General features: G+C 36.5%; 1 protein-coding gene across 1 annotated transcript; it reads right to left on the bottom strand.

Moving 5' to 3' along the window:
• Positions 1-2,517: 2,517 nt before the first annotated feature.
• Positions 2,518-7,608, bottom strand: HELRODRAFT_69804 (hypothetical protein; the record flags this gene model as incomplete). The annotated part of the gene is made up of 10 exons (XM_009030614.1): positions 2,518-2,883; positions 3,202-3,357; positions 3,607-3,692; positions 3,774-3,983; positions 4,035-4,187; positions 4,308-4,482; positions 5,076-5,266; positions 5,827-5,959; positions 6,773-6,910; positions 6,988-7,608. Coding segments are annotated over 10 exons (2,229 nt in total), but the record flags the coding sequence as incomplete, so codon positions are not given.
• Between the last annotated feature and the right edge of the window lie 6,184 nt (positions 7,609-13,792).

Below are 13,792 nucleotides of genomic sequence, written 5' to 3'. Positions count from 1 at the left end.
TCGTTGGTCGCGTGAGCCGAGTCGTCGTGAACGCTGGAGGACAGTGAAGTGTCGGCCATCTGTCGGCTAGGAGTAGGAATGGTGTCGATAGGACCATCGGTGTGGTAAACGGAGAAATCCTCACTTGCCACTGATTTATCGTTCAGAGTCGATTGCTCGAAATTATTATCTCCACTCATCTCGACTTTGAAACGGAAAACAAAATTAGTGAAAATGAAACTCCTTTCGCCAATCGAGACGGGACTGTCCGTGCAAATCGCAGCGACGGCGAGTGAACTGCGATTCGATTTAATCCTACCAACAGCAGCGCATATCTACAAATGCAACGACAATAAAACATAGAACTTTTATTTTAAGTCATATCAATTTTTCTGACGGCATTCCATTCTATTCCATGTATATATGATCTGTATACAAATATTGAAATTAATATTAATAATATAAAAATGTTATGATTCAATTAGAACAATTCTTTTCACACCAACCTCAGACCAAGTTTTCCTTCAATTTAGGTGCACTCTTTCATGATTCTGGTCATATGTTAAGAGGACAGACTGAATGGAAATCTAGATGCTTTTTGTAGACAGGATCATCATCGCTGTCTTTGGATTTGAAGCATTTAAGAAGTTATTATTTTTCAATCTAATGTTGTAATTGTTGAAATTAAAATGTTTTTCTCATGTAAGTTATATTTATGAAGTCGTATGAAATTATTAGGATATTATTTGGTTATCAAACATATGTTAACGTTATTTTAAATTGTTTTTTTTAGCTGATTTAAAGCAATATGTTTTATTAATTTTGACTCAATCGTAATATGTGCACTCGCGCTTTCAAAATACCTTCAAAATGATATTTAATTATTTTCTAAAAAATAAAAATTAAGGTTTAATTTAGATTTAAATGTTGGATTTAGAAAATACATAAATGAAATGAAATTGTCAATTATTTGTGATAATAATTGATTTATAAATTTTCAAAATAAAAAATAATATCTCAGATTGTCATTTTTTAAAAAACTCCGTTAATTTTGTAGGTGTTTAAGTCCGTTGGAATGGTCGATTTGCGCTATATAAATAATCTCAATTAATTATTATTATCTTGATTATTTGTTATCTTTGTGCATTCTGTGACTTGTTAACATTCAAATAAACGTTTTAACGAATCTGTGTTTGAATTGAAACAGTGTGTATCTACCAGAAATCTTAAGCCATATGGAACATCGATAACTTGACCATAGTGCAAGTGACAATAACAGTAGTTTGCTATACTAATTTATGTAATTAATTAATTATTAATCTATATTATAAATCCTATTTTGCAATGATTTTATAAATTCTAAACATTTTTAATGTATTTTGTTTACAATGTGACGATGAATTTTGTCTAAAAAGTAGGCATGTCCCTAAGTATTAAATTGGTGTCTGAGAGTTGAAATTTATATAAATATTACCCACTGAATATTTTCTGTAGTATATTTATAAGTCAAAACGTTAACAAAAACGTGCAGGTGAGTAACAACGTGATATCCTAAAAAAAATATCCGCTCTCAACCAGATAACAAAAGCTGTTATTACCAAATGTAACAAATTTCAATGTCTGAACTTGTGGCTGGCTCGAGGTGGTTATTCATGTGAGTAAGTTATAAAATGATAAAAAGATATTAAAAAAGAAGAAAATTTTAACAAATATAGTTCTTTTAATAAATATGCGTTAAAACTTTTTTGATTTAAAAATTTTTTTCAAGCATCCATCCCTCTGCGGACCGTCGTCACAATCATCCTCACACCTCGGCATATATTTAACATTTAATAATTTATTTTCTTCATTCTCACATCCTCTCACACCTCCAGCGTACAGAACGGTCTTGTATCCGTCGGTCGATACGTAAGTAGCGGTCAGTGAGTTCAGATGACTGACAGTTTTTGTCATTTCAATGTCTCGTCTCGTAAAATCTCTCCCATTAACATCGTCCGAATCGCCGTTGCGACAGCTGACGATGATTATAGCGGTCAGCAGAACAGCCGCCAAAAACGCTGTAACAACGCAGATGACAACAACCCATGATGCCGTGCTTTCGTTCAGAGACAAACCGTTAAAATACCGATATCCTCCGCCCCAATCAGAGCTTGTGTAGAATTCTAAACTTTCTGGAGCGTTGTCGTCACCCAGGACTCGTTTCACGATAACGACTTTTATGATCGTTGTTGTGTTTAGTGAAACATCAGTTCCGGAATCACTGGCGAGAATTAGCAATGCAAATGTACGATTCCTGATCGTATCCGATATACCCGGCAAGGTTGGAACGAAAAAATCGGTATTGGATGATAACCGACCGGTTGCCGGGTCGATAATGAATAACGATTCGTTATTTCGTAGTTCTTCTTCAGATTTTTGCACTTCGTGTTCGTTTTGTTGTTTTGTTATATTCTGCAGTTTTAAACTAGTAGCATTTAGAGATATCGAATCAATTTTATTTTCATTCATCGATTTATTCAGAAACAATTCAGTAACTTGAACGACAAAATATCTGACATCTCCATTCAAATCGAGATCTGCATCGACTGCGGTTAACGAGGCTATCGTCCTGCCGGTTAATAACGGTTCGGGTAGGATAATCGTAGCCGTGGAAGTGGGTGGGTAGATGAATTTTGGTGGATTGTCGTTCATGTCATTCACCATGACAACAACTGTGGTGGATGACGTTAATGTAATGTCATTGCTGTCGACAGCAGCTACTATGATGACGTGTTTGTCGGCAAGTTCTCTATCCAGAAGTGTTCTTGTTGTTATGAGACCGGTTGATTTGTCGATTTTAAATTTAGGGAGATATTTTGGAGTCCAAGTTACATTTTTTGAACGTTGTGAAGAATGCAAATTTTGCTGTTGATGATTTTTAAGTTCTCGGTCACTTTTTATGTTTTGATTTTTAACGAATTTTGAAAGTGAATTGATGGCAATTGTCTTTTTCAGTGGTTCGTTTAGGAAACTGTTCGAAGCCTCGTAGGCATCGTCGTAGCTGTCGTTGTTTTCTTCGTCGTCGCTGCCGAAAAATTGTTCATCATTTTTTTCACCAATCTTTTCGCCATTTAAATTTCCATCATAGTCGTCCACATCATAGTCGTACTTTTTGCCGTCGCACTCGAGTATAGAAAAAAAAAATTTGTTGAACAATTCTGAATCGGCATCAAGGGCGCTGACATAACCTACTTCCGATTCCGGTGGAAGGTTTTCTGAGATTTGAAATTGAAAGGTAGGCACCGTAAAAATGGGTGGGTGATCGTTAGCGTCTTGGACCTCCACGACGACTGTTGCTGTGGCCGAAAGTGCTGGAGTGCCATTGTCCTTGGCGACAACCTGGTAAATTAGTTTAGAAAACATTTTGCTAATGATGGCGCTACTAAAAACAGAAATGTACGATTTGTGTTGGCAAATACTTAAATCACGGAATAGATGGCAAGGTTGAATAAATATGTTGAAAAAAAATTATAAGGATTCATGAGAATAAAAGTATCACCATGACATACAGTAATTTCAAAACCAAATCCGTCTTTATTAAATTCAACACAGACGGACGCCGATTTTCTATAAAAACCGATGACCTACTTTGAATGTTATTGATTTGATGACCTCATAATCGAGCAAGGTGGTTGGTGTAATTTCTCCACTGTTTGAGTTAATCGCGAACGGAGCTTCCTGCTGTTTCTGATGCTTCTGCCTTTTGTTTCCTTTCGTTTTTGTAAATTGATCCTGACTAACGATGATCACGTGACGTGATTCTTTCATAATTAAATACGTCACTTTGGCGTTATTTCCGCTGTCGATGTCTGTCGCTCTGACCGTGGCAACCGGAAAACCAAATGGGCTGTTTTCGGTGACGTTGAACTTGTAAACGGACTGGTCGAAAATCGGGTTGTTGTCGTTCACGTCACTAATGAAAACAAAGAACTGTCTTTCCGATACTAGCGGTGGATTTCCAAAATCTTGGCAAGATATAAGCAACCGGAAATAGACATCATTTCCGGTTGAGGTACCAGTAGAAATATCTTGCGGAACGTTGATTGTGCTGTAGAGATTGCTGAGCTGGTAGGATGTTTTTTTCAAGAGTTCGCGATCGATTGGAGAGGACGTGATGATGTTGTACTCGCCGTTGAACATCCTCTTCAGCCTGAAATATTCTACTTTCTCTTGTTTTTTCCTGTATTTAATTTGACCTTTACCCCTCAGGTCGCCTGTGTTATTAGTTTCGTATCCACCGTCACCCTCTTCCTCATCATTCTCGGCTTCCAAGTATCTGTAGCCGCCACTTAGACTACAATTAAATTTTCCATTGATGCCAGCGTCAGCGTCGTTCCCGATCACGTGACCGACAAAATCTCCCGCCTTAGAATTTTCCAGAACGCTGGCTGCCTGTGCGTTCACTTCTGCTAACGTGTTGATACTTATGGAAGGGGCGTTGTCGTTCTGGTCGTCAATCACTACCTGGTAAGGGTGATGATGATGTGATGTGATGGTGATGTGATGATGATGGTGATGATGATGGTGATGATGATGTGATGATGATGTGATGATGATGTGATGATGATGACCACGATGATTATAAAAACGATAAGGGAAAGGTTTGCATTTGAATCTGAGATATTGATAATGTTGATGACTCTGACGTAATACGGCACTGTAATAACTTGGAGGCGTTTTCATTAATTGGGGAAAAAAATAGAAGGAGTAAAATAAATTGTATTTTGGTTGTGTAACGTGTATTTAAGTATGCAATGAATAAATGAATAAAAAATCAATAAAAATGAATAAAAATAAATGAACAAGAATGCTCTGACAATATGAATAAATGTAATAAAACTTTCTGTGTTGAAATAACGCAAATTAGATGGAAAGAAGAAACGGCTGCAACGTATTAATATTAATGCCGGATGAGACACATGAACGCACTGCAAATTGATTCTTCATTCAAGGTCAACCTCCCCAATATAAATTTCATCATGATGGATGGAAAGATATAAATAGCACCAACAACAGGGTAGTACCTATAAATAGCACCAACATGGTAGTACCTTGACGGCTACTTCCGATTGGAGTGGAGGTGTGCCGTTATCGGTCGCCAGGACGATGAGGTGGCACAGTCTGGTGACCTCCCTGTCAATCAGACCTTTCACCTTGACATCACCTGATTTCAGGTCAACCTCGAAAAGGTCACCGTACATATTTTGAGTGCTGGGGGCGAAGGAATACATGACCTCGCCATTCAGTCCTGTGTTGAAATTAAGTGATTCGGAGTTAAATTGGTTGGTTTGTGTGCATTTTATGGCTGGTTTGAGATGCACATTTAATGTTCATTGCTTTTATTTATTGCCCAAGTTCTAACTTTTTAGTATTAAAATGAATTGAATGGTTGAGTGGGTGTTAAATTATTCAAAATCACTCGATCAATTGTTAGATATTTGTTTATACATCTTTATGGATTACGATTTAATTGTTTATTCGATATAAACCAGCATATCTCACGCTGACTATCAACCAACAGTTTGAATTGTTAACTTTAAAAAGTTATATCATTGTAGTCAAATTTCTGAAGCCAAAAAATACTACACGTCTGAAGGCGGCTCACCATTCGATGGTAAGCCACTAAAAATCAAACTGCAAGTTGAAACACAAATTGAAAAAGAAATAACTGTACATTCAACTGAAAAAACTAAAGAAGCCAAAAGGAAATAAAAAAAGACTCAGACTTCAATACTACTACGACTAGCGAACGAATAAATAATCGTTAAAATGAAAAATTAATCCATCCAGCCGGCGAACAAATCCCACCTGAGTCACTATCTCTGGCCAGTACATTAAGAACCACAGTGCCGCGCGCCGTGTTCTCGGTCACGCTGATGTCGTATATCGTCTGCTCGAACGATGGCACGTTGTCGTTACTGTCCAGTACAACTATGGTTACCTGTGTGTTGTTGTGGTTATTGTTGTTGTTGTGGTTGTTGTTGTTATGGTTGTTGTTGTTATGGTTGTTGCTGTTGTTGTTATGGTTGTTGCTGTTGTTGTTGTTGTTATGGTTGTTGCTGTTGTTGTTGTTATGGTTGTTGCTGTTGTTGCTGTTTGTGTGTGCGGGCCCGTGTTCATTTACAAAATGTTTGTCTGTTTGATGTGTTTGGCAGCGTTACATTTTATGGAAATATCTCGGTTACATCCACTTTCTTGCAATAAGCAGTTAGATTCTAGAGAGAGTAGGCTGGGATATGAGTAGACTAAGATGGAAGCGATGAAGGAACAAGGATAAATTGAAGTTTTGCAAATATTTGAAAGATTATCAACATCAGATAAAACTATTTACGATCAATTTTAAGACAAAGGTGTTTCTTTCAAACGCAATGGATAATACGAACAGTTGTTCATCAGTCGGTAGGTATGTATATTTAAACACATGCACGGTAAAAATGTTACGAAAAAAATTAGCGTTGGAACAAAAATGTAAAAGTTGGATTAAAAGAAGAACGTGATTTCGAAAGATACAAGAAAAAGTTGGTTTAATTAATTTATGGTAGGATGGTTCATTAAGAATTTAAATATGATGCGTGTCCTGCAGCTAACTCACTGACGTAAATGTATCTCCGAAGACGAACAATCCAAAACTGCTTTCAACGTACATACATAGTACACCAGAAAGCACATGAATGTATCACATACATCCACTCATTTAACCACTACACCTCACACAGACGTTGTAAGAAATCATACTCAAACAAATGGCATTTACCTCAAGGACACCTCTGTTTGACGGGACGCCCCCATCGTGGGCCACGACCTTGACATTGTGCGTGTCCTTGACCTCCCTATCAAGCTGTGACGTCAGCACCAACTTTACTTCCGTCGATCCGTCCATCTTTGTGATAGCCTGTCGAAAGGGGAGTAAAAAAGAATGAATGAGAGTTGGAAAGGGGATTACAGCAAAAGGCAGCATGAACGCGAAACCTTCAATTTGAATTTATCGTCATCTGGATCTTCCACAATCAGTTCGTATCCGACAACTCCGTTTCGGCCCAAATCCGGATCTTTCGGAATGGGAATAACGAATCCCTGTTCCAGTTGCGAGGATTCGGACAGCTCCTGGATGAACTGACTTGGCGAATAGATCGGTACATTGTCGTTAATATCGAGTAGCTGGATGACGCATCGGATGATTTTGAAGTATTCGATTGGTTTAATGGCTACGTCGACATGGATAAGACAGAAATTGTTCTCGTCGTCGTCGTCGTTGTTGTTGTTGAAGTTGTAAACCGTTATATTTCTGTTGTTGTTGTTTGTTGTTGGACGTGGAGAATCACTTTGATGGTGACCTTTTTGGTAGGGTCTTGAATGTAGTTGCAGCTGACGGTTGTGGAATTGCTCTGTTTGATAGTTTTGTTGTTCATGAGATGGAAAGTTATTGTATTTGTTGTTGTTGTTATTGTAATTGTTGTTGTGGTTGTTGCTGGGATAATTATTGTCACTTTTGTTGCTATCATTTTTATTATCAAGTCTATGATTAATATTTCGACGATGTTTGAACTTGTAACCGCTATAGATCTGCTGATGTTGTTTGTACTGCTGCATATGGCGGTCGTGAAATAGCTGCTGCTGATAAAGATTTTGTTGAAAGTGTTGTCGCTGCAGCTGCTGTTGTTGTTGCAGCTGCTGTTGTTGCTGCAGCTGCCGTTGTTGTTGCAGCTGATGGAATTGATGCTGTTGTTGTTGTTGCATAAGCTGAAGTTGTTGTTGCTGCTGGGTGTTTTTGCAGACGACTTCGCGATCAACACGTGATTTGGTGAAAATCTTTCCAGACTTCTCGTCCAAGCCCAAGAAATCTACTCCAGGTGGCGATAAGAAACCGAAACTATAGTGATGATGATGATGAGGATGATGATGAAAAAGATGAGCATGATGATGATGATGCTGAAGATGATGATGATGCTGAAGATGATGATGATGCTGAAGATGATGATGATGAGGAGGGGGAGAAGGAGAAGAATGGTGACGATTATGAAAACTGTGATGATGGAATTAGTGCTGAAAATGTGAATGATGATATGAAAAAAAATTGTTGTTTTAACACGTTGGTCATCAAGAGTGGATGAAGCAAACCAGCGAACATAAACTGATCTTTCAATCATTTGTTTAACTGCCAATCACGTAATACACCCCCGTCTAATCAATGAACTGACCAATCAGAAAAACCAACCACCCAATCACAGCCAATCACTGACAGACCAAGCCAACCAAGTCAGCCAATCAAAACTCACGACAGCTTAGCATCTTTCCTGTTTTTATCCTCAACCGGCACGTAATCCTGCATGACGTAGCCGACCACGTGACCAACCGGAACCTCTTCTTTTAAGGAGAACGACACCAGCTGGGCAGTGGTTGTGGTAGTGGTGGTAGCGATGGCGGCCGCAAAGACAATGGCTACATTTGGTGTCATTTTTTGATTGGAGGTTAGGAAAATTGTGGTAAAAAGAAACCGTAGGAATCTGGACAACGTTGTTGATGCTTGCTTACCTAAGTAAAATAAAATTTTTAATTATTTTAAAATATTTTCTAGCTTTTACAAGCTGGATTACATTTAATTAATAAATTAATTAATTTTTTTATTTTAATTCGATAATTTGTCTCATGTTGATTTTATGATTAATTCATTTGAGTTGATAACCTCCCAAGTTCATCGTTGTCGGACTCTCTAAATTATTCTAAACAATGAAAGATTGTGTTTAATGGATGGATTAAATGGATAAATGAATGAGTGAATAAATGAATGAAATAACAAACAAATAAACAAATAAACCAACGAACGAACGAAAGAATGAACGAACGAACGAACGAACGAACGAGTCACATTATATCTTCTCTTTACTTCATCATCATCATCATCATTTTGTCGCAATGTGTACACAACCACCATCATCATCATAGCCATTACAGTAATCATCACTGCCATCATCATCATCCTCATCGTCATTATTCTCATCATAATAACCATTACAATAATCACCATCATCATCACCACCATCATCATCATCACAGCCATTATAATCATCACCAACGCCACGGAACGGTCAGCCAAACTCAGCACACATCCATCATGTTTATCCTTTTCATAATTGTTGGAAGGTAGCCATTGTCCATTCGTACGAGGCGGAAGTAACGTCAATTAAAGAAGAACATCATTTTATAGCGCTGAACTTTTTCCGTGCATTTTTTCAAATTATTCCGCGCGTTAACTGCGACTATTTTTTAATGTAATGCCTCATTAATGGCTGGATAGATTACGCAAGGGCATCAATTCTTATTATCGCCATCTACTTTATCACGTCTGGATAGTCACACACACACACACCACACGCACACACACACACACAATGTATGCGTCCATGTATACACACCACACGCACACACACACAATGTATGCGTCCACACACACACACACATGTATGCGCCACACACACACTATAGTTTAGATTCTGTGTTGATGTGAAAAAAATGGATTTTCTATTAAAATTCTCTATAGTATTTCTTAGGTTTTTTTTCCAACATTTTAATTAACACTTGGACACACAAACAAACACACAAACACACACACTCACATATTAATTGTGCAGTCGAACTAGGTCAATGCAACACCAGTTCAGAGCGCCCCTCAACCATTACATCAATCATAAATAATATTTAAAATTGTAAAATTATCAAATTAAGTTTCTTTTCATCTGAATATTTTTAATAAGTTAAAAAATCACAGCAGATGTTCAGCTAGCGCTGATTCTAGACCCTCCATTCCCTTGAAATCCCCAATAGGCGCTCAGCCAAGTAAAAATTAAAAATTAATTTTTTCACCAGAAAAAAGTGAAAGATTAATTATTTTTTAAACGTAAAATGTTAAAAGTAATGATCGACATCTGTTTGAAAAAACTCTTAGCATCTTATTTTGTTGTTTTTCATTCAATTTCTAACTAATTTGCTATAAGCAGCCGAGGGCAAAATTTATTGAAATGGTTTTCCGACCAAGTTTTTACAATTTTCTATAAAAATTTTGCTAATTTTAGGTTTAATTAAAAACAAATAAATGAACACAAACAAACAAATGATATAACTAAACAACAAACGACCAACAAGCAATCAAACAAACAAAAGAGCAGACGAACGGACAAACAAAACACATGTCGGAAAGATATTTGCATTGACACCAAGCATCGTGATCATGTTATACTTCAATGAACATGCCTCTTGTGTTTGTTTGTTTGTTGTTTGTTTGTTGGTTTGTTGTTTGTTTGTATGTTGTTTGTTGCTTTTTTGTATTTTAGTTGTATTTTGTATGCATGTATTTGTATTTGCTTATGTCTTTTTTGTCATATGTGCGATGTTTGTTATGTGTTAGCGTATGTTGGTGTAGATGTTCATGTTTGTTTGCATGTATGTGTGTATGTGTTCATGTTCGTTTGCACGTTCGTGCTTATGTTTATGTTCGTATGTATGTTTGCATGTTTTTGCACGTTAATAAGCATTTATTTGAACATAGCGAGTTCTTGATTGGCTGGGTGGACCCGCTACTTTATTACCTTCTTTCAATTATACATATGTGTGTTTCAGTCGGTTGTTTTTAATTGTATCTGTGTGTGTGTATCTGTGTGTGTGTGGAGCGTATTTGTGTGTGTATGTGTGTGTGTGGAGCGTATTTGTGTGTGTGTACTTATGTATGTGTGTTTTCATATGTTTGTGTGTGTGCGTGTCTGTAAGTTTGTATTTTTGTATGTTGGCATACATTTCGTTTCATAAGTATAGTTTGAGGGGAAATATTTTTAACAAGTGTTTTACGAACTGTTATCCAGCTAGCTTACCATTACAGAAGATAAGGTCTTTATAGTAACTGTAGACTTAAATTTGGGCAATCCTCACCTAAATACATGTGTTTCTTATTTTACACAAAGTTTAAAAGACGTTTAAATGTTTTAACACATCGAATTTCAACATATATGTTAGTGTATCTCTTCTCTCTCTCTCTCTCTCTCTCTCTCTCTTTCTCTCTCTCTCTCTCTCTCTATATATATATATATATATATATATATATATATATATTTCGATCATAGAAAAATGTCTGTGTGGCCTTCAACATGAAGAAAGTAATATTTACGACTAAGTTGTTTAAATGTGACTTTACACAATCGTTACATTACACGTTCATTTGTAATGATGTATAAATCATTTATTTAATTTTTAATCATCCTTGTTTTAAGTTTTCACTTTTCATATCTGAATCCTTCATTCATTTTGAATAATCTGTTTCTACTTTATGCTTATGTTTTAACAATTTTTTCATGATTTTAACCAGATTTCAAAGAAGTATATTTTTTTTCTTCTATTGAAATAAAAATGGAGGAATAAAACGGGTTGCAGAGCGGTGATAGAAATTAAAAAAAAAAAAAAACTTTGTCTGGCTCAGTCGGTCGAGACGAACGAGTTTTGGTTTCGCCCAAGTCCCACCATGCCATTGTCCCTTTAATTGACTTTAAGTTCGAATTAATTTTCAACATTCCTCCCGTGCGGTTTGGCGCCAAAAAAATTTTTTTTTTTCAAATTTTGTTCGCTTCTTTCTATTTATTGTTTTGTTTCTATTTTAAAGCTTTCAATTCATTTTTTTCATACTTCTTTTTCGTGTTTTTTTCTCGTTCTCTCTCTCATTTTTTTCAGTTTTTCTCTGATTACACCATTGCATTTTATTCTTCATTATCTATTTTTCCATTTTATACAAATCCTCGTAACATCGATTCAGAAGGTTATGGTGATTGTTGTTGTTTTTGTTGTTGTTGTGTGTGTGTGTTTGTGTGTATATGTGTGTATCTGTCTCTGTGTGTGTGTTCGTGTCTCTATGTGTGTGTTCGTGTCTGTCTCTGTGTGTTCGTGTCTGTGTGTGTGTGCGAAAATGTTTTTGTTGATATTGGAGTGTTGTTTTTAGTGTTGTTGATATTGTTGTTGTTGTTAGTGAAAAATTGTAATGTTATAAATGTTGATGTTTTTGTATGTAGCTGAGGTTTTTTTACTGGCGTAAATTGCTTAAATTGTACTACAAACATCATTGCCTTTTTGTTGCTGTTGTTGCAATTGCTGATGCTGAACTCGTTACTACTAATGTAGTTATTGTTATTGTGTTGTAGTTGGTGTTGTTTTGTAGTAGTTGAAGTAGTAGAAATAGTAGCAGCAATAGTTGCTGTTGTAGTTGTTATAGTAGTAGCAGTAGTAGTAGTAGTAGTAGTAGTAGTAGTAGTAGTAGTAGTAGTAGTAGTAGTAGTAATAGTAGTAGTAGTAGTAGCTGTTGTTGTTGTGTAAAATTCGCGCAACAAGACGTTAGTTACATTTTTTGTCAAATTCTCTTTCGTAAGAAATCAGAATTTATCGTTTACAAGAAGAGATGGTGATGATGAAAATGATGAAAGATGGTGATGGTTATTAAGAAAAGACTCATTTTTATTATTATCATCATCGTCGTCATCTTCATCGTCGTCGTCACCGGCATCTGAAGCGAGACGCCCGACCTAATGACCGTTCACATTGTCAGCATTAAACAGGGATTTTCCAAGATGGAAACACGTGTACCTTAGTTGTTGTTGCTGCTGTTGTTGTTGTTGTGTTGCTGTTGTTGTTGTTGTTGATGTTGATGTTTTTGTTGATGTTGTTGTGGACTGGGCTGAGAAATTGGATTAACGATGTGGTTGGTGTTTTGTTGCGCTGTGTCTAATGATGTTTCAATTTTCTGCTTGTTCGTTTTGTTGCTGTTGTTGTTGCTGCTGCTGTTGTAGTATTGTTGTAATGTTAATGTGTTATGGTCGTTGTGTTTTGTTGTTGGAAAATCTGTGTTAATGCGATGTGTTTTTTGTAATGTGTTGATATGTTGGGTTGATACGGCGTTTTACAGTGGCTTTGTTTCATTCTGTTAATGCTAAACTTATTTATTCTTTTGATACATGAAATTTTTTGATTGGCAGGATGGCTGGCCTTTGCTGTTGCGGTGACTGGCTTCGAATGCGAACAAATCCCAGCCTCTCACGTGCAATGTTTACATTCCGTAGAAAATTTAAATACAATTATATACTGTTTTTTATACACATGTTTGTACATTCGCGTGCATGTATGTATGCTTGCATGCATGTATGTATGTGTGTATGCACAAAATCACACACACACACAACACGCACACACAAACTTGCACGCAGACATGAACCTTGAACAAGCATATTTAAACACACACGCACACTAGCACGGTCAGCTCGATAAATTTTTTATTGTTAATATTTCTTCGTGCAATAAATTAGTCGTATGCAGTATAAACAAGAGAAAAAGAAAAAGAAGAAGAAGAAGAAGAGGAGGAAGAAGAGGAGGAGGAGGAAGAAGAAGAAGAAGAAGAAGAAAGATGAGAATCTACAACAACAACAACAGCAACAACAAAAACCACAGCCACCACAACCACAACATCCACAGCTACCACTAAAACAACCAAATCAACAACATCATCATCAATAACAAACACACAAGCTCACACAGACACAAACACATCCATAAACATTAAGTTTAAACAAAGACCCGCATATAAACTATAAAAAACGGATCTTCAAATACAAGTGGGTTTAAACTTTAACTAAACAAACACACAAAATACACACAAGTAGGTACGTAAAAATACACAAACGCATACACGTACACAAAAAGAACCGTGCACACATCCACTAAAAATACTCATAAACCCCTCCCCCCCCCC

This window comes from Helobdella robusta, assembly GCF_000326865.2.
Source record: "Helobdella robusta unplaced genomic scaffold HELROscaffold_7, whole genome shotgun sequence".
In the NCBI taxonomy this organism is placed as follows: domain Eukaryota; kingdom Metazoa; phylum Annelida; class Clitellata; order Rhynchobdellida; family Glossiphoniidae; genus Helobdella; species Helobdella robusta.
Note: the sequence above shows the minus strand (reverse complement) of the source record. Positions and strands in the feature narration are given on the sequence as shown.